At 37.2% G+C, this 22,169-nt stretch overlaps 1 protein-coding gene across 4 annotated transcripts in view; it reads right to left on the bottom strand.

Annotated features, from left to right (window-relative positions):
* WDR11 (WD repeat domain 11) overlaps positions 1-22,169 on the bottom strand; it is a 48,807-nt gene that overhangs the window by 13,699 nt on the left and 12,939 nt on the right. Inside the window, exons 6-17 of one of the 4 annotated variants that reach the window (XM_075423843.1) lie at positions 20,650-20,815; positions 19,658-19,772; positions 18,560-18,755; positions 14,354-14,457; positions 13,005-13,184; positions 11,346-11,430; positions 6,110-6,216; positions 3,901-3,976; positions 2,285-2,393; positions 1,846-1,970; positions 1,282-1,429; positions 331-437 (exon numbers count right to left, since the gene is read on the bottom strand). In XM_075423843.1, coding sequence (XP_075279958.1) covers positions 331-437; positions 1,282-1,429; positions 1,846-1,970; positions 2,285-2,393; positions 3,901-3,976; positions 6,110-6,216; positions 11,346-11,430; positions 13,005-13,184; positions 14,354-14,457; positions 18,560-18,755; positions 19,658-19,772; positions 20,650-20,815 — 1,518 coding nt within the window. The remainder of the gene's footprint in view (positions 1-330; positions 438-1,281; positions 1,430-1,845; positions 1,971-2,284; positions 2,394-3,900; positions 3,977-6,109; positions 6,217-11,345; positions 11,431-13,004; positions 13,185-14,353; positions 14,458-18,559; positions 18,756-19,657; positions 19,773-20,649; positions 20,816-22,169) is intronic. The other 3 variants (XM_075423844.1, XM_075423845.1, XM_075423846.1) reach the window with 3 other exon arrangements.

Here is a 22,169-nt window from a genome sequence, read left to right as displayed (position 1 = left end):
ACGGCTATCTAAATTATCACGAAAACCGAAAAGATGAAATGCTTGAAATAAATACTACAATAATTAATGTTTTATCAGAAGCCACTGCAGAATTAACATAAGAAAGATATCTAGCTCTTGAAAACTTTGACAAAATGTTATTCCATCTGATAAAAGATAAAAGAGAATTGTAACACAGTAGGCATTTTCTGAGATTTTATTTCAAAATACTTGCATTTTTCCCCTCAAACACCACAGACGACATGCTACAGCAAAGAACAAAAGTGAAGGAGGAAAAAACATGCTAACACTCATTATGTCATGTTTATCAGAGTTAATTTGCATTCATACCTGGATACTCTAGCTTTCAAATCCCAGAAGTTTAAGTTTCCATCAACGTCTCCAAGAACCAGAATATCTCCTTTCCAGGCAATACATGTAATGCTACCCATACTTCCCTGGAAATATTTAAGAAACAGAATAAAGACTTGTGATTAACAGAGCTAAACAGGAACAAACATTTCAACATTAGTATTTCATTTTTTTGAAATATTATATGACATGATAGACCAAATTCTGCTCAGTTAAAACAGAAACAATTCTATGAATATAAGCATTTATCAAGTCAGCCACATTTGCTTCAATGTGCTTCAAAAGACATTTCCTTGTAAGAAATTTTGGGTTTAAAGCAATTGAATTCAGTTCTCTGCCTTTTGTTGCAAGGAAACACCAACATGACAGACCTCATTAAACACAGTACTAGCATATACTAAAGCAGGAAACAAAAATAAAAAATTCTTACTTTTAAGTTCAATGTATCAAACTCTTCAAGAACAAATAAAAAAAGAATCTTCTTCAGATTACTGGAAAACACCCAAACTTCAAACTCACAAAAGAGTGCTCTGGCCCACTCAAGTCCTCTTTACGATGTAAGATAAAAATCCATTAACAGTGCATAAACATGTTTCAGTAACACCCTCTTTGTTATTCAAGCTTTTTGTACATGCTTTAGTGAAATTTTTGAAAACATGTCATGTAATTTACTCACAAAGCAAGTCAGGGTCTATGAAGATTCTAACTTGTAAAAAAATCATTTATTTCAACATCAGTTTTGGCAGAAAAACTATAAGAATGTGCAAAGAGAACTGCTACCATTTTTGAAGCTGGAACTTTAATTTCATATTTCAAACTACTGCATTAATGACCACTTGCCACTGCAAAGCATATCTCTGTTTTTTTTTCTGGCAATCATAGCTAAGAAAAAAAATTAAAGCATCAATACTATAGAAAATTGGAACTCACATCAGGAGGAATTCTTGCACTGTCTTTTACTGAGTTTCCTTCTACTGTGAGATGATAAACCTGCCCATCGGCACCTGTAAACACAAAGTGCTCTCTGGCAGAAATGTTCTGGCTCAGCTCCGATTTGCTTTCAGCTTCCTGTAACAAGCTTTAAAGAGAACACAATGAGACACAAGCATTTCTTTCTTGAAATTAGAACTGCAAGGCAATTTCTCCCTAACGCACACAAGCAGCACAAAAACGCATGTTTCCTTCAGAACAATTTACCAGAAGTCACAGTTAACCCACTTATACATTTGCAGCAATGTCCAGGGGACAAATAAGAGTTTTACTTGCAAGATCCAGCTAACCAATGGACTGCTACAGACACACCTGAGAAACGGGTACCCTGTTTTTCTCAGTCAGCAGTAACCTTTGACATCTAAAAGCTAAAGGGAGGCTCCTACACTTGTTCGCCTGGTATGTACTCAAGATTCAGTTCCGAAACATTCTGTTCTGCAGAACAACGACACAGGGTGGAAAACCAATTAATGCAGAAGAGCACTAAATCCAAATCGGAAATACCTGATAACAGAAGATTCTACGCTGCTGACTTCAGTATCTGATGCAACCGTCTGTCGGGCCATGGCCTCACGGGCTGCTAACTGCTTCTTCCTCAGGCTTTTCAAGTTATGAGAAGGTGACCACTCCTGTGAAAAAAAATGGAAGAGATAAACGTTTAATCTCTGAATTTATTGGGGACTTCTCTGTTAATTATAGTGATTTCAACGAAGATTGCCTTCTGTGATACCTCCTCCCATCACCTAACGAACAGACCAGATTTTTCCATCAGTACCTCCTTTTTTTTGCCTCTATTTGATGACAGATAAAACCAGAAAAGTGAAAACACTTCTCTGTATGCTGCAGATACAGTAAAATTCTGCTGCAAAATCCTTCACAGATTTTTATATTGTGTCAACATATTACATTTAATAAACAGTAAGTAACAGATTTTATTCCTTACCAAAGCGGTTACTGTAGGGAAGTTCTTGGACATTTCTCTGAGCAGAGTGCATGTTCTGACATCCCAGATCTCCAGTGGCTTGTCTTTAAATACTACAGCTAGATACTGCCTGAAACAAATAAGAATTTACTACATCAAAAGTAATCATTCCATTTTAATTTCACGATTTTACTTCACATGCACTGTTCATATCAGCACTCTGGAAACCCTCGAAAACTAAGAGGAAGCAGAGTAAATTAATTTGGCTCAAATCCCACTCTGAAGTTTGTGAGTTCCTCAAGTAACTGAGGTGCAAAAGAGTGTCTGAAAAACGAGTCCTCCTTCAAAGCTAAAAGAATTAGAAATTTCTGTCAGGAGGTACTGTTCAATTACTGTAAAGGAGATGAGGGACAGAATTCAGAGAAGGCAGCAGCAGCTCTAATTTAACACATATTCAGCCCGCATTGATGACTGCCCAAAATATCTGAAAAACACACCAAGACTGTAGGTTGGACTGATTTTTTTTCTCTCCTCCAGACACCTGCCACTTCTCTAATCTGGTGACAAATGAACATAAAATCCTCTTACACTAAACCACTTGTCAGTCACCTCTTCAGACCTTTCACCTGTGGAGCTAGAAGAGTAAAACACCTTCAGTCCACCACTTTTCACATCGAACTTGAAAATACAGAGAGGCTCTGCAGCTGTATGTACTCTTCTCAACTGCATTAACCTCTACTCATATGAACTATCCTTTCTTGTTCTCACTTAACATTCTAGTCTCTTCATCTAAGCCCACAGCTGTTCTTAATTTTTAATATATTAATAAGACCATCGTATGGTTGAACTCGTGCATATTCTCTGGAGCACACACACACTTTGGAAAATATTCCTATGCAAGCTAAAGAACATCAATTTTTTTCCTCCACTATAAAGAAAAAAACTTTCAAAATTTAGAGACAATGCCTCATCTGATTCAACACTGCTTTAATTTCACTTACACAGGAAAGCAAGTAATCTCAAACAGTACTACTGTTAGTATTTTTGATACTACCAAGCTCAGGGCCTCCTGTCACACGCCTGATCTCAAAATAATGGTAAACAACATGGTCGTTTATCAGCTGACTTTTCAAACAACTATACCTCACATCTGGCTTTCCAACAGACAGTTATTATAAAGGTGTGAAATACATTCTTAGGAAAAACTATTAAACATGTGAAAAAATCATCCCACCTTCAATGCTAATCTTCTAGTTTTAAGTAAGGCCTAAATTACAGAAAAGGGAATTAACTCATAACATAATCAAGCTGACAAAAATTATTCAGCACGTCTATTTTCCCTAATTTTGTCAAAACATCCGTTCTATGAGCACAATTCTTAAAATAACTAAAATATTAATGGCTGATCTTGCAATGTGATTGGATCCTGAAGTGACAAAGTCAACCACAGAAACATTCACAGCATTTGCACTTTGAACTAATAAATATTCTAAAGTATTTTTCTCTAGATGCTGTTGCACATTTTGCTATACTCTCTGGAGTGTTTTTTCCTGGAATTTCTATTATTTCTATTAAATCATGAGGAACTTCATGCAGTACAGTAACTTCTATAAACTTCACGAGGCTCATGTACCTACTTCAAATGAGACACCTTTATCATTTCAATCGCTGGCTCATCATTGCCTCGCTCCCCACGAAAGGCGATGCTCCTGCCTGCAACACAGAAACAACATGGGGGAAAACAGAAACAGTTACTAAACTAAATATAAATATGGAAATATTCTGCTTGCAAAAAGAAATAGTTCACAAACTAAACTAGAACATCTCTGAGTAACCTGCCCTATCTTGCACTACTCTTGTTGCTGTTGAAGTTTTACTGTGTTTCAGAGGACTAAATATAATGTAAATTCTACTGTCTAGTGTCGCACCTGACTTGCTTCTAGAGCACAACTACTGAAATTGAGGCAACATCAGCATTACATAAAGAGTTGAAAGAGTTCTTATTTAACACTTAAAGTCAATGAGATACACTCTCAACTCCCAAAGTAGGAAATTTACGAGTAGATTTCAAGTTTTGTAAAAGAAATTAACTCTGCCATAAACTAAATCTGAAAGTACTTTCATGGTGAAGTACTAATTCATTCCACACTTAGCAGAATGATTCTCTCTTTCTTTCCAGCTAAAAGAATAAATCCTAGTAACTTATAATCTTATCCTCAACAAAATTTTCACCCACCTGCACAAAGCATTGCAGAATTAAAGGTGTTACATGTATCACTAAAATAAATAATGAACTACAAATGCCAGGGTATCACAGCATCTCCTGTGCAAGTTTCATTCTCCTTAGCTTTCCAGAAAAATTCTTGTTTTCAAGCTTTACCTACTCTTGTGACCACTCGTAGCAAAATGACTTATCTTTTGCCAATTATGTGAATAAATCTAGTTATCAACTAGATAGTTAGAGCTCATGTCAGAGGCCAGGCTACGGGAAAACCTTCCAGCTCTATTTTCTTCATTAGTGATCAGACACCTGAGGAATTTTCTTCCTTGTTGTTATTCAGAAATGTAAATGAAAATTTTGTAAAAGTGTTTATGAAGTAAACACAAATCAGCACGGCCTTCCTAGAACTAAAACGGAAAGCTGGGCTAATTAGCGATGGAAAACCCAATGGTGAAACAGTTAAGTAGCTATGTCTTTGTTGTAAGTTTTAAAAGTGGAAAAGTAGTATTATCAAAGCAAAATGTATGCTAAGGTGTCAAGTATTCACATTTACTTGGAGCTTGGTTGCCTGCAGAAATACTCAGCCTTTTCTCACATATTTTGTAAATCAGTATTGAAACATTTATAAACTGAGAGAAAAAAATTAAAATCCCGTTTTACATTAAATGAATTTTACAAAACACCTAGCTTTTGTTTCGATTTTAAACAAATGACCAAGACATTATCAAGGAAAAAATTACAAAATTGTTATGTTAAAAGCACAGCCTCTTTGTGCAGCAGCCTGTAAATACAAAAATTGAGTCATTTCCATAAGCTTAAAAAAATTTAAAAAACCCCACACTTTATGCTACATAAAGCAATTCAGAATCAGCATGTGTTAAAAGATTCAGGCTCTTCATTAGAAATTAAATGGCTCCAGGTTTTCTCATTCAAAAATAATTTCAAATTATTGAAGTGCTTCCTATTTTGGGCTGTCTAATCTTCCAAATTATACCTAGCATTGTGCAAATACTGAACTCACATCCATTATCAGGCCAGAGTAGTTGAAAAACACACGTAATCTGACCATTAGCTTTGCTATCAACTGTGTCTTCAAAAAAGTTCTTTATTTTGTAACTTTTCAATTCTTAATAATTAAATTGGATAATTTTATAAAAATACCCATTTTACGTTCATACCCACACTCAAATTCTGGCCACACACCTGGCCTACCTTGAAAAATAATCTGTTGCTGATACAAACCACAACAAACGTTTCAGTACTATTCCAGGTGCACACGATACAATGGGTGCAGACTGTGTCAAAACTCATTTGGAAAGATACGCATTTCGGAACAAAATGCACCACTAATACCCCTTCTGTGTGAATGCTCCTACACCTCCTGGTGACACCTACTCAGCCTTTAAAGCCCAAGCCACAGACACCTCTACAAAGGTGTTGCTTTAGAGCATGAGACAGAACACATTTTGCGGCTTCACAAGGACAGAAGAGCAGAACCAGTTAAAACTCCTCTTTATTATTTTGCTTTGTCGTGAGAACAGAAGGAAAAAGTACTAAGAACTCCTGTTTGTCAGTCCCCAGCAAATCTGTTAGACTCTCATACAGATTTCTCAGGAAATACTAACCTGTTGGTAGGTCCACCAGCTGCAGTTCATTCCTTACTAGCCCCAGGTTGTTAGGTGTTGATGTGGCAAAGGAAATGAACCCAGTCAAGCTTATCCACTCGATTCCCCTGGCACAGAACAGAGTAGAGGGAGCATATTAGCCTAAATATTCAAATGGCTAGAAAATGGCCTGGACTGAAGTACAATATTTTTTTTTCATGTATATTCTTCCATTTGAAAACAGCACAGAAATAATTTTCTACATCTTATGGTAAAACTATATTTAAGCATAAGAAGCAGCTATGCATTTACAACTATGATGTAAATATACAGTTAACAAAACCAAAATTTCAGTTAGAAACACTGGTAACTTTTGCAAAAATCCCTCCCACACACTCCGCACTAGAGCGGACTAAAATCACTGCTCTCACTAAATCAGTTATTTACCAGATGGGAAGAACTATCAAGTAACTCAAATTTGCCAGCATACAGAAAAATATTCATATGGATAGCAGGGTGGGGAGACGTGATTCTTTCGGTCCAGAGAGAGGAGAAACAAAGATGATAAAATAAGAGAGGCCCTGTAGAGATTTCAAAGGCTATCACAAAGGAACTTGAAAACTTGATTTTTTTTTTTTTTATCTTTTAGACCACGCCAAGGCAGCCACAAACCTAATTACCTCGAAGTCTTGCAAGGACCTAAAGTTACACTGTATGTAACATATCGTCAGCACATGTGGATTCTTAGCAAATTCTGGAGCTATACCACAGGCCACAAAAGGACAGAAAGCAGCCCTAGGCAGTACCGTTCCAAAACGAGCTAGTCCTCTCCGTACCCATTTCCCACATATACTTTGTGCCAGCATGAACTGCCGAGTGTTATATCTGTGAAATAAATCATGGAATTAATCTAAAAGAAAATTGAGACTGTTCTAATACATACACATGCCCAAGTTCATTTTAAGTTGGTTAAAAGGATTTAAATTTTCCTCAAATCCTTCAAATGCAGATTACTTTAGAACTATTTCCAGTTCTAAGTCTTCTCCTACATCAGTTGGAAAATCATGGTCTATTTTTCGTAAGAATATAGACAAAATATGAGAAAGAAAAATAACAGTATTTATGAGTCACTGTCAGTAAAACCAACCCACATCGTATTAAGTAGAAGTTACAAGTTACAGTCATATTTGTCTTTATTTCCTTAGTTCAAGCTTCAAAAATACAGGAAGTTTTATTCTTAAGTCTTCAAATAAAGTTAAAAATTTAGGACTCAGTCCTTGTCCCACAGGGACCTATGAAAGTTCAACCAATAATTTCAATCAAAATGAGAAGTAGTCAATTATTAATTGAAACATTACAGGAATGATTGAACAGAAATCTACAACTGCAATAATGTGTGACAGCAGGTCTCTGAAGAGTCATAAATACAGGGAGCTTTCTGAAATGGAAGAAATATAAATTCCGACACCTTTCTAATTTTTATGTTTTATTTTACTATGTTATTTGGAAAAAGCACAGGATACTCATAATGTATTGCTATCACCAACAGTTATTCACCATTCCCATTCAAAGACCTGAGGCATTTTCTGCACTGCTTTCATCAGCTCAGATTTAACAGGACAAGTCTTTTTTTTTCGCTGCCGGCTGGCCATTTGTCAATACCAAAAAATATCTACAGAAACCCAAGACATTCATAATCAAAAGGAAACCTTAGCTTAGATAACTGCTTGCACCTGAAATAATATAATTTTTGTTTTTGTCATACATACAAATTCGGAATCTGAAGAGAGTGGTTCAAGTTTTAATGCAGGATATACATAATGCCTTCCCTACTGAAATATCTCCATTTGCAAAATTTCCTAATAAAAGACATCTTTGTCTGCTAGAATTAAAGGTTACATTCAGCTGTAAACTATTTCTCAGACTGGATCCACTCTTCTAAAATATGAAATTCAGGGATTTTTATATATTCAACTTGTCTCAGTCACTTCAGGTGTAAGATTCAGTTGTTTTGATTAACGTTTCCAATGTAAACATATTACAGAGTGTACTGAAGTGGATAAAAACACAGATGACTTTTCTACTTGGGAATGGATTGTTGTGACTTTATGACAAGGCAGCTGCTACTCAAATTAATTATAAAAATTATAAGAAAAGGAGAAAGGTAAAACTGGAAAAAACCCCTTATCTTAAAGAAAACTGTATTAAAATCTCAGTCGTATTATCAGAAAATACTCCCAGCCTCAAATGCTATTATTTAAAAAGAATTTTCCATGCACTTGAAAAGTATCTGTATGGTCTACGTGTCCAAAAGCCAACATCAGTAGTGGAGTAAGGTTTTTCTTTTTAAGCGGACGGTTAAGAAAAAGAAATTCCAATTAAGTGCTGAGCATGGTACATCTGAGCTAATGGTACATCCTGTAATGGCGACTTCAGAATTCAATTCCGAATATGCAGGATTTCATTGCAATGCTGCTTGTGCTTGTCAGGCAACGCGTATTTACTAACGCACAGCAATAAATCTAGCACTCCAACACCGGCATGACAGAAGCGATAGGTATTTTTCACTCAGCTTTCTCCTCAAGAGGAAAGTTTTTGTTAAGGAGGTGATGAATGTTTGCAGAGCAGTCTCGCAAAGGGGAGTCGGCTTAAACTCAGCTGTTAAAACATGGGTGTAACACAGTCATTTTCAAGTTTTGCCTGTAGGCCATACATATTCTTGTTACAGTCAGTGAGATCTTAATTTTAAAAATTAACACTGTTGCAAACTTGAACTTGCTGAGCTTCAGCAAAAAGAATGAGAAACACTGCTCTAGTCATAGTTATCTATCAGAATAAGCAAAAGCAGCAGTGAGAGGCACACCACTTTCACTCGACTAGAAGCTACATTGGAGGCCTTTGATTTCGATGTCTCAAACACATTCTCCTCAGCACTGAAGACGCACTACCATTTCCTACTTCACCACAATAGCTTAGATTGTTCTACTGAAAAGACAGAACAGGAATCGGACTTAGCTATTCCATGGTTCTTCCAATTCCTCTTCGTAGTAAGAATTAATCGCATTTCGCTGTGTTCTGAGGGAAGACAGACCAACCTGCTCACCGCTTCTTCCCGCCAGCACACATGCTACAGTCTCCCTCTTTTCCTCCCCCTCGCTTCTGCTCCTAGCCACAGCCTGACTGACTCTTCCTCTGTGTGCTCTGCAGCATTTCTGCTGCTTCTTGTCTCGGTCGCCTAATAAAAACCAAATTAAACTCAATGGAAAAGTATGCACTCACACAATTATAAACAAAAAGTGAAATAGCTAAGTAATGATCACGGAAAAAATGAATATTCAAGGTTACTCACGAGTATGAACTACCTTAAATGGACGACAGAAAAACAATTCTGCCTACTCCTAATCACAATACAGAATCACAAAGTTTAAAAATAATGAGGAAAAAAAACAAACCAGCATGTGCCTACCTGTGTAGCCTCTAAAAAAGAACACTTTAAGCTCAAAAAAAATGTCAATTGCTAGCACCTAGACAACTCAGTGGCCATTATTTTAGCAGAGCTGATATGTAAAGGAGAGTTGCCATTCCAAAGACTTTAGTTTTATTACATTCTCTTTTTCAACTTGGAAGGCACTGAAAACTCTGCTGGCCTTGACTTACAATTTCAGGGTATTCTCAGTTATATACACTAAAATATCAGTGTTCCCTGAAGGTGTATTTTCAGTTAAAACTGAAATAGAGGCATCATCCAATCTATCTGGATTTTAGAAGTAAAGTAAGAATTCCCACTGAAAGAAAAACTGTTACACTCCATGAATATTAATTAAAAAGAAAAAAAATTTCTCTGCCTTATTCTACACTGCTTAAAAGTACTCCCTCGAACTTGTAAAAATTATGCAGAAAGTCACTCTGACCATTAAGAGCGGGACTGAGGAAATTAAAACCAATATTTAAAGGACTTACCCAGGTAACAGTTTATGACTACACAAAATTCACAATCATTTAATTTTGTTCTAAAAATACCATTGAATTCTGTAACCACCTTAATGAGAAAAAAAGCATTATCTTCTTGTGCTGTATAACAGAACATAAAATGAAAATAATTTTGTAAGTAGTTAATGGTATGAAACAAAAAACCTGAAATGGTTTAGAACAGAAAAGGAAATTCTATTCTTATAGTGACCACTAATCACACCACAAATGTAAATACACTTACGTGACTTTGGTGGTAGATTCAAAGCAGGTTTACAAGAGTTCTATATTCTCAAGACATCTCTACTTTTCTTATCTTTTTTGTAGAATGAACAGTAAAACGAAGACCTTACCCTGATGAAGGCTTCACACCACAACTCTGGTACAAATTTTTACTAATATTACTACTAAAAATAAATATTTTATTTTCCATGCTTAAATCTGCCTAGAAATATGTATCCAGCAAGCACCACCTTGAATATCTTTGCCATTAGTTATCCAAAAAGTTATGCCACTGTGTACACACAACACACATTCCAACAGCTTTAAAACTAACTCTGCTCCTTACTTAGGATGGATAAATACCGAATCCTATATTAGGTCTTTAAAATCTTCTAACAATAAAACTATTTTTACTTCAGTTAGGACTAGAACTGCCTCAATAGCAATTTCAGCTTCAAGGGGGCAAAGTAAATAAACCTTGGCGTACAAAACAGAATTATTTCAAAGGACACAATCTGTGAGTCACGACAGTTATTTATATAAGACACTGTAATAAAATTTTTTGTCCTAAAAAGACTTCTTTGTACTACAGTGCACCAAAGAAACTGGAAGTAGTTGATATGCATCATAGATCAGCAGGCAGAGATAGAATTCAAATATTTAGTTCAATGTAATTTTCACTCTAATTTCGTCAGCTCATTACTGCTTATATATAACAAAGATACTGTTAGGGCAGACTACTTAACAGATTATTTTCTTAAGCATCATTAACAACGAAACAAGACATCCACATCACTGGTACAACGTTAGGTGTTTTAAGCTTTGTCTCCCAGAAGGATTATAGTAGGGATTAAAATTAGGGTGGTGAAACCCTGGCACTGGTTGCCCAGAGAGGTGGTCGATGCCCATTCCTGAGAACATTCCGGGCCAGGTTGGACGGGGCTCTGAGCAATCTGATCCAGTTGAAGATGTCTCTGCTCACCGCAGAGGGGATTGTGCTAGATGGCCTTTAAAGGTCCCTGCCAACCCAAACTACTCTATGGTTCTATGAAAATTAAAATCTTACTTGACTTCACAGGAATGGATGCTTAACTCCTTGTGCAGAAGTCCACTTGTAAGATGAAACACCAGGACAGATCCATTACTTGTACCTATAAAGAGTGATTTAAAAAAATAAATACACAGACTCATTTAACTCTTGTCTTCCATACTTTACTCAAAATGCAGGATTTACAGTTATTTCTCTCTTCTTTCTTTATTATTTTTAATACCTGTGACTTATCTTTAACAATTTTAGAAAAGCTATTTCGATTTCTAGTGCTCTAAACCCCAAATATTAAACCTTCCAAAGTTCTCTGCAGTCAGTGAAATTCACTTGGATCATAACATTTCCTGAACCTACTCATAGAGCCCATAGAAAATCTGTTTGTTCTTCTTGCATTTTCACAACATATCCTGCAACTGGGTAAACAACTGTTTCTTTTTGTTTTGATTACTCAAGATGAGTACTAACTGTTATCCACCAATAATCTCAGAGGAGAATCATGGCTAAGATTTTACCAAATCATTAAAGCAATTCTGCTTTCTCACCCCTGAAATAATGACCTCTTTCAAATTACAAATCAATAACTTAGTAGCTATTAGCTTCAATTAGATCAAATAACTTCTGAAACACCTAAAGTTACAATTTTCCTATTAGACACGGGGAAGACTTCTCCTTTTTCTTCATACTCATATATCAACTTCATTAAATAGAACAATGGATACCTAAAGACCCATTCAGGTACCTTAAGTCCAGAATGCTGCAGATCTTGCTCTACCTACCTAGGACCTTTATATCTACCTATTAGTTTCCTAATCTTTATATTTCACCTGTTTTAACAGCTACAGCTTATATAAAAATCAAAAGTTACATTTTAGTAGCATCACATCACGTAATGAAAGTTTGCCTACACTTCAGAGCACAACTATCGATGGTACTTTTAGCTCAGTATTAATAGATGTACTACAAGAACTGCACACACACATACATGCATTATTATAGCATTTTCATTACTGGAGTGAGATCCTCTTTGTGAGTTCCTCCTTAACAGCCACCTTCACATTTATCCCCCCCAGCCCTGTCCAAAAACCTAAGGCTCTATAGCACAGGTGTCACCATGCTACCTGATGTGGGCAGAAAGAGCAAGCCATAAAAATCAGATTTAAATAGGAAAAACTCAGAGTCAATAAATCACGTGCTCACTAGAAACTACTGTAATATCTAGACGAGTTAATTACATTTGAAATAAGACAGAATAGATGAATTCAGGAAAAATAATGTCCTTGAAGTATATTTTTAGGTACTTGCATCATAACAGAAGTACAGTCTCTGTTAAGTTAATTTAGTTATTCCAGGAATGAGTGCTGCAGAAGTGCGTATTTAGTGATACTTAGAATGAAGTGAGAGCAGCATGTAAAACGCTGAGCACATGAACAGACTAATATCATAGTAAATGAAACTTACTAATATATTGCAGTTTTTCAGGTTGCAATAATTAAACCCAAGGTAGTAAAAAAAAGAATCCAAAGACTATCATGGATGCAAATTAATACAAGAGTCGCTATTTGTGTTGAGTTACACAGGATAAAAAACCAGATTTTTTTCTGGATTAGTAACTATAATTATATTTAATCTAGAATTCAATATTTTCAGAGCAACAAATAAACAATTCAAGGCACTTACCAACAGCAAGGATTGGCTCATATTGTTTAATATTTTTTGTCGTAAGAGGTGGGCACATGCGGATAGCAAATGGAGGCAAAGGAAGTCCTGAAAGAAGTCCAGTCAGCAGAAATTTGAGGTGCACTTCTTGCAGAAACGAACTTTTTAACTGTTCTTCTCCAGCAATTGTGCCTTGCCCTGCTTAAAAATGAAAGCTCTTGTTAGTATTAAATTTTAATCTGAGATGTTACAGAAAGTAGCAGACACAGGAATTTACAATATGGAAATTACAAATAACCCAACATACATGTTAGCAATGTTTTTTTAAAGATGCATTCCTTCCTGTTGAACTCCGTATGGTAAAACTTTTTGGAAGACTGCACTTCAGCTAATTTCTCCAATATCAGCTTTTTTTCCTAACAATAAGGATGGGGGGGGGGGGGGGGGGGGGCGAGAAAAGGAGGAAAAGAGGCAAGTGCAACCATTTCAGTCTTCGCAATTAATTCCTACTTCTTTTTCCTCCTTTTGTTTTTCTTTACAGTTAGTTACAAATATTTTAAAATTATCAGACCAATTCAAAGACTTATAGAGGTATAATTCTGAACAGTAAAAACTAAGTGCAATCCACTGCTAGAAATACAGTGAATTTGCTCAGATACAACAATAAAGATGGCCACAAAACAGATGTAATTACACTGTTGTATAGCTTCTGCAGTCAGCTGTACTAGTCTGAGCGACATAAGGTACTAAATAACAACAGCTATGATGTCAACGACTACAGAAAATGCAGATAAGAGGAAAATCACGTCCCAAATACCATCTTTGAACACATGAGAGAAAGTGCAAAAGAACCTCCCACAGTGGTAAGCTGCCTGCACCTAGCACTACAGAAAACTTTTACCAAACCAAATACAAATCAGTGCCTTTGTATCTGAGCAGCACTAGTCAGTTTTCCAATAAAAATTGGTTTTAAAACATAAAGATAACCATCTTTACGGAACATTTCTCACTACTGAAGTGTTAGCTGCTATCTAGAATTCATGAAGATGGATGAATGTGTCAGATTAATCTTAAACAGAAGACGACAATTTCTTTTAAAAATGAAGGAGTTTATGCCAAATTCCATTTTACATTACTTTTTTTTCCCTCAGAGAAAATGAAATTTGAACATTGGTCCTCAACATTAAAATCCTCAAAAAGATTAATTTGATAGTTCCTTTAGAAAACAGGAACTCTTTTCTTTCAGAATTACTACTTAAATTGCATAGAAAAAAATTCTAACATACATACTTCTTAAGTAAGCTAAGATGTACAACGATTCAATAATCCTAGAAATGAGTAGTAGTAATACTAGTGAAAGAAATTCTTACCAATCATGTTGTCTAATGAGAGGTCTGGAAGTTTATTTTGGAATGCTCCTACAGGAATTCCACAAAATGAGACTGGGGAATACAAAGGTGATGCACTTGAGCTGCTGGAAAAGAAATGAAAACAAGTTCCAAATGCAAACTGGATCACCTGGTATCGTAGGTCCTCGATTTTGTTTTTTCCCTATGTTGTTCTATCACTATTCCTACCACTTACTAGTTGCAGAGCATATTGAGAAGATTATTCCCAACATCAACCTGCATGAATAACTCTACCAGCAGATAATGGACACAAAAATGTACAAATTTTACGGTAACTTTCATCTTCCTTACAGAGATATTTACAAGAGAAAAACAGACAGATGTATCCCTTGTTCTGAAGTCTACCTAAGCACTGAATGGAAGCTTTTACATATATTGTGTATTAATTATTAAACCACTAATTAAATTATTAAATATTAACTTATATAATATAAATTATACAATATAAAATATATTATCTTATAAAATATATATCATATTATAACAATTACTAGATTAGTAAATATTAAATATATTGTGTATTAATATGTAGAGTTATGTTCATGATACAGCTAAGGAGCAATCATAAATACTTCGACATTTAAGAACAGATTCCCAAACCTGGATAATAGTTTTTGTTAAACCACATAAACTTCTTATATAGGTTCCAGATGATGAAACCTGTAACCAAAAGCAATGCCTTGCCTCTGCATATACAATCTACAGCAGAAACTTACAGTATTACCTATGCTTAATGTCTTGTGAGATATCTATGCATCAGGTTTTGTGTTATTTTTTTCCCCCCAATGACTGTGACTGGGTTCCAGTGCAATCTCCATCTAAAAGGGACTCAACCAGCCCCTGCAGCCTTGGCAATCATACCATGCTGGGCTGAGGACAGGTCTACGTCATCAGCAAAGACCAAAGGCTACTGACTGCACCCAGCTGTACGCAAAAATGCGGTTTCAGGCACATACAAAGCCTTTTTCTTTAAAATCTCACTTTAACAGACTTTAAGTTCAAATTTTAATTAAGGTCATCAAATCCAGCAGGAACCAGAGCTAATGGAGGAAGACTCCTTCAAAATCCATTAAAGACTGCACCAACTAGAAATATGCTTTACTTTTCAGTACAATCCAACCATACTCAGAATCCTCTAGGCTCAGTGGTTCTTCTATTACTACTACATTTTTTCCCGGTTATATAATGATGACAAAAAACAGTGTTTTAGAAATAAGCCTAGGAATCCAAGATGTAAAACCCAGCAACACATGGATCCTAAACAGCTGTCTCGGATGTGCATCACAAACAATCCATCTAACAGTATTTTTGGGAACACCAAGAATAAAAACATTAAATCTCTGATGAAAAACAAAAGGATCTATGTTGAAAATCTGCTATTTCTGACACTTAAAAGTCTACTAAGAATTCTGCATTTCTTTTATAGCAGTAAGTTGTTTATTTTATTCAATAGTACCTGAAAGGTTTATTGCAGCAGAATGACGATAATACGCTGCATGTTTAAAGAACTATACTACTTCATACAGTGCTTTTAGAGACTGCTCAAGATCTCAAACTCTAAAGGCTTTGTATATAAAAATATTGTTTACACCACCGTATTCCAGTCACCAGCTGCACAGGCTTATACTGCTCTGTGTCAAATTCTCACAAATCTACCATAAAACCTTGCCCCTGCTCTGCTCAGTAGAATGCCATGGGATAAAGCCCTGGAGGGAAGAGGGGCCCAAGAAAGCTGGTTAATATTCAAGGATCACATCCTCCAAGCTCAGGAGCGATGCATTCCAACAAAGGAAGTCAGGCAAAAACACCAGGAGGCCTGCATGGATGGACAAGGAGCTCCTGGACAAACTCAAACACAAAAATGAAGCCTACAGCAGGTGGAAGCAAGGACAGGTAGCCTGGGAGGAATACAGAGAAATTGCCCAAACAGCCACAGATCAGATTTGGAAAGCTAAAGCTCTGATGGAATTAAGTCTGGCCAGGGCAACAAGAAAAGCTTCTACGGGTATAACGGTGATAAAAGGAAGAGTATGGAAAATGTGGGCCCTCTCTGGAAGTAAACGGGAGACCTGGTTACCCAGGATATGGAAAAGGTTGATGTACTCTATAAATCTTTTGCATCGGTCCTCACTGGCAAGTGCTCCAGCCACACTGCCCAAGTCACAGCAGGCAAAGGCAGGGACTGGGAAAATGAAGAACCACCCACTGTAAAAGATCAGGTTCCAGACCATCTAAGCAACCTGAAGGTGCACAAGTCCACAGGACCTGATGAGATGTATTCGCAGGTCCTGAGGGAACTGGTGGATGCTAGGTGGTTGCTAGGCCACTATCCATCACATTTGAGAAATCGTGGCAGTCTGGCGAAGTTCCCACTGACTAGAACAGAGGAAACATAATCCTCATTTTTAAAAAGGGAAGAAAGACCCAGGGAACCACAGACCAGTCAGCTTCACCTCTGTGCCTAACAAGATCACAGAGCAGATCCTCCTGGAAACTATGCTAAGGCACATGGAAAATAAGGAGGAGATTGGTTACAGCCAACATGGCTTCACTAAGGGCAAACTGTGCCTGGCAAATTTGGCGGCCTTCTATGACAGGGTTACTGCATTGGTGGATAACGAAGAGCAACTGATGTCATCTACCTGGACTTGAGCAAAGCATTTGACACTGTCCCACTTGACATCCTTGTCTCTAAATTGCAGAGACGTGGACTTGACAGACGGACCACTCAGTGGGGATAAGGAATTGGCTGTATGGTCACACTGGAAGAGTTGCAGTCAACAGCTCGATGTCCAAGCAGAGACCAGTGACAAGTGGCGTTCCTCAGGGGTCGGTATTGGGACCGGCACTGTTTAATACCTTTGTTAGCAACACAGACAGTGGGATTAAGTGCACCCTCAGCAAGTTTGCCAATGACATTAAGCTGTGTGGTGCAGCTGACACGCTGGAGGGACGGGATGCCATCCAGAGGGACATTCACAGGCCTGAGAGGTGGGCCTGTGTGAAGTTCATGACAACAAGGCCAAGTGCAAGGTCCTGCACCTGGGTCAGGGCAATCCCCAGTATCAATACAGGCCCGAGAATGAAGGGATTGAGAGCAGCCCTGCTGAAAAGGACTTGGGGATGCGAGCTGATGAGAAGCTCAACACAACCCGGCAGTGTGTGCTGGCAGCCCAGAAGGATAATGATGCCCTGGGCTGCATCCCCAGCAGCGTGGCCAGCAGAGCAAGGGAGGGGATTCTGCCCCTCTGCCCCACTTTGCTGCGACCCCCCCTGGAGTCCTGCATCCAGCTCTGGAGCCCTCAGCACAGGGCAGACATGGACCTGTTTGAGGGGCCAGAGGAGGCCACAGCCATGATCCGAGGGCTGGAACCCCTCTGCTGTGAGGAAAGGCTGCAAGAATTGGGGCTGTTCAGCCTGGAGAAGAGAAGGCTCCAGGGAGACCTTACAGCAGCCTGCCAATAACTGAAAGGACCTACAAGAAAGCTGGAGAGGGACTTTTTACAAGGGCATGGAGTGACAGGATAAGGAGTAAGCGCTTTACACTGAAAGAGGGGAGATTTAGACTAGATATAAGGAAGAAATTCTTTACTCTGAGGGTGGTGAGGTACTGGCACAGGTTGCCCAGAGAAGCTGTGGCTGCCCCCTCCCTGGCAGTGTTCAAGGCCAGGTGTCCCTGCCCATGGCAGGGGGTTTGAACAAGATGATCTATAAGGTCCCTTCCAACACAAACCGTTCTATGATTTTATGAAATGTAGTCCTTTCCCGACTCACTTCGCAATCCTCTCATGTGATTGAAAGTAAGGGATTCGTTCCTGAGGAAAAATATGTAGTCTGAAAAAAGCCAAATGAGAATAAAAAGTTCCTTCAAAATAATGTGAATATTCAATCCTATCTTTTGTTTCCTTATTCCAACCACTTAGTATGGAATTATTTTTTAAAGAAAGAAGAGTAAATACAGTTCCTTCACTTTCCCAAAGCAAGAGAACTAATCTATGTGGATGATATATTTTGCTCCTCTTCCTTTCATATATACACACATATAGCACCTGTCATACTACCATACACACAGGACATCACTGTTGCTTTTAGAATATAACTAAATACTACACACCACTTGTAAATGTAACAGATGGAAGCTTTGATAAGAAAAATAAATTCCATTACCTGTTACGCATATTTCTGCCAGAAATACTGGATTTTAATTCCCAGATCATTACCCTGCCATCACTGACTATGAGAGCTGCAGAATTCTCATTCACTGGGCAACACACCATACTGAAGGGTCGAACTGTTTTTGTTACCCTGATTGCATCACACTGACTTCTTAAATCATAAATCAGCTCCTGAACTGGGTCTGGATCTGTAACATCAATGTCCCACAGAGGACAAACAATTAGAATGGAAAACATACGATGTGATCAATCAACAGAGGTAAATTTGCAGCATGACTGAGCTGTTTGGTTGAAATCCACATGCTTCCTGTGCAACGATTAGGAAAAATAATCAAAAACTATATACCGTTGACCTTGCTGTACACAACACAACTCTCAAGAATTCTCCAAAATGTAACCAAAATCTAAAAAAATTACTGTTTCGTATCTGTGCGGAAAGTGCATCTGCTCCCCACAATCCAAAACTCATTTGGTTTACTGGTAAACCTGGAAGCAAGTAACGTAGCTCACTAGAAATTACCAAACTGCAAAAACCAAACCAAACAAACTCTATCCAAAAAAATAACTTAGCTACAGTTACAGAACTACATTTTCCCTTCATTTTCCAGTCTTCTCCATTATATTTAAAAGGCCATTCTTAGTAATATTTCATAAAAGAGACGAAGGTTTAAATTTAGATTTTAATCTAAATTTAAGCCCATGTCTTAGTTCTAAAATCAATTCTTCCAAATGACCAAATGACTTCCAAAACCCTGTGTTTACCTGAAAGATACGGTTTTTATTAAAGATAAAAAGAACAAACTAATCATCTTTTATCTAAACTTTCTTGTATATGTGCCTATTAAGCCACTTCATAATTTAAGTATTATTTAGTGATAAAAGGATTTTCAGGATATTAATATCTTATTTTGCACTAAATTTCAGGGAAGTCAAAACCAATTTGGGGAGAATGCAGCATAAACTTAAATTTAATGCATAAGAAAAAAATCCTAGAAGGGCTGTAATTCACCATCCTGTATGAGGCACGATGGGTAATACTTGCGTTTGTTAATTAAAATGCCACAAAGTTCATTTCTGAGACAAAACTTACCTGGCTCTTCATTTGGAGTTCCAGTTATACTGCAGTTAGATCTACGAACTCTTAAAGTTATACAACCATTTTCATGTAGGCAAAATAAGCCATCACGCTGAAAACAAGGAATTACCTAGGTAAAGAGATAGGACATTATACTGGGTTATCAAAACGCCCCCCCCCCCCCCCAAAAGGTGTTCAAAAAATGTGTAGATGTGGCACTTCAGGACGTGGTTTAGCAGACATGATGGTGATGGGTTGACGGTCAGACTCGATGATCTTAAAGGTCTTTTTCAACCTTAATGTTTCGACCAAAGTTTTATCCTTTGCAAAGTACATTTACAAATGAACATACAATTTCTGATGTATAAGCAAGCCACTAAAAATGTTACCACTAGTGCAACACTTCAATGAATTTATTTAGCTACAGTAATTGTGTCTAAGGAATCCAATTAATTTGAGAAATTCGTTTAAAGTTTGTTAGAACTGTTTGCTGATTTGACGTTGGGAGTTTTTTTAAACATTGACACACTCTTTGTGTGCCACAAAAATTCATATATCGCTTTGATACATTCCTTTTAGCTATCACTATTTAAAAATTAAAACTACCCTTTCGTTTTCGGTTTCAGAATTCATGATTCCAAGAGAGCAACGATGCTTCAATAAGACCTCAGACTAGACTGAACTGTCTAATTAAGCAAAGGCAGATGCTCAGAGAACTAGTATTAACTTGTGTGCAGGCAGCTTCATCGCCACAGAAGATGTCCTTTTCTCACAGCACTGTTTCCACACCAGTAACTTTTGTAACGCCACAAAATCAAATGGGTTTGATCCAGAGTTCAGAAAACTAAATTAAACAGTGCTTGGTTCAAAGGACATTTCTCCCCCTGGTGAGCTAACTTCTCTTCACCCTCCAGAGCTAATCAAAACAGAACTGTTAGTGGGTCATGAACTGACATATGATGTTAGTAAACTATTACAATGACAGTAAGCAATCAAATTTTCATTACCTGTAGAAAAGGCACACCTGTTCTTTCAATTGCAATCACACCCACTGTCTGATTCACTTCCAAGTCAAGAATCAAAATTTCTCTGGGATACAATAACAGCATGTAGTTTCTTTTGGAAGGCAAATATGACAACTGAAGACAGTCATTGAGTGTTACAGATTCAGCACTGCAAAACACCAGACATAAACTTTAATCATGTTCAGTATCAACAAATACTTCAAGTACAAAATAGAATTAACAGTATAAATTCTCCCACAGCTGCATTTTTTCAAGTATCCTCTATTTTCATCACTAGGGAACTGCAGATGAAGTGCGAAGCATCACTGACCTTTAAAAGACACACAGTCTGTTGACTTTTGTCTAAATAAGATTATAGAGTAATTTTTTAAATAATATGTAATTCAAATGGAACAAGTGCAGTTCTTGCACATCTCAAATACAAAGCAATTCAATTACGAACAGTGCTAGCTGCCATGACAATTACTGGTATTCATGGGAAATTACCCTTAAACACACTGCTTACTTCGATTTTTATATTATTACGCATATTACTTTATTTTGACATGAATACAACTAGCCTATCTAGAATACCACTCTTCAAACTCAAAGAAAGTAGCAAAGAGCAGGAACGTTCATTGTTTTCTTGGTTGTTACCAGGAGATTGGCTGCATCATGAAGAGCTTCATTAGGAACGTGCAATCCGATGAACTGTATTTAAGTCACACTGAAGAAAATCATGTTCATGCTGTGCTCAGGTTTGCAGGTCTCTGAACTGATTTAATGTCTCATCCCTACAAGGGGTTTTGTTTGGTTTTGATCTCCTCCTTCTACCACACACTAAACCCGCCTTACACTCTTCTTGCATCTCACTCCTTGCTTCGGAAGTAGTATTCACCTTTTCTCTGCAGTCACTTTCCTGACAATCTTCTGCTCCTCTTTCCCCAAAGTTTCCCTAAGCGAATATAAAACCAGATAAACCACTGCTGCCACAATTTTTTCTTCCCCTTTTCCTACTCTGCTCTTTTCAGGCATTCTAGACGGAAAAGGAGGCAGAAAAGTGAAGAATTACCCTTGGCAATATTCACACACAACTTCAAATTCAATCAGGAGAATGCAAAAAAATAGTATCTTTGCTAATCTGCAGTTATTACAGAGCACACACAAGGCTGCAGCAGCACATGTACTGTCTTCAGTATTTGCTAATCAGGTGTCCTGTCCGATACAGCGCAAATCAGGCATTATAGAACACAAAATAACAACATCATGCCCTTTAACTTCACATAAAAATTGCAATTTCTTAAGTGATTACCAGAGGAAGTATCATCAAATCTGCTCCCAGTTTACAATTTAAACACCTATTAAAACAGAGTATAAATTTCGTATCTGCACTAAATTTTGGTGTCAAGTGCTAACTGATAACACAGCCTGATTAGTTTGTTCTCAACTTCGCTAGACATCTGAGAAATATTTTTACTACACAAAGAGAAAGTGTAAGAGGAAGAAAAGAATTACACCACACA

This window comes from Opisthocomus hoazin, chromosome 6 (genome assembly GCF_030867145.1).
Source record: "Opisthocomus hoazin isolate bOpiHoa1 chromosome 6, bOpiHoa1.hap1, whole genome shotgun sequence".
In the NCBI taxonomy this organism is placed as follows: domain Eukaryota; kingdom Metazoa; phylum Chordata; class Aves; order Opisthocomiformes; family Opisthocomidae; genus Opisthocomus; species Opisthocomus hoazin.
This window is presented reverse-complemented; position numbering and strand designations above follow the sequence as displayed.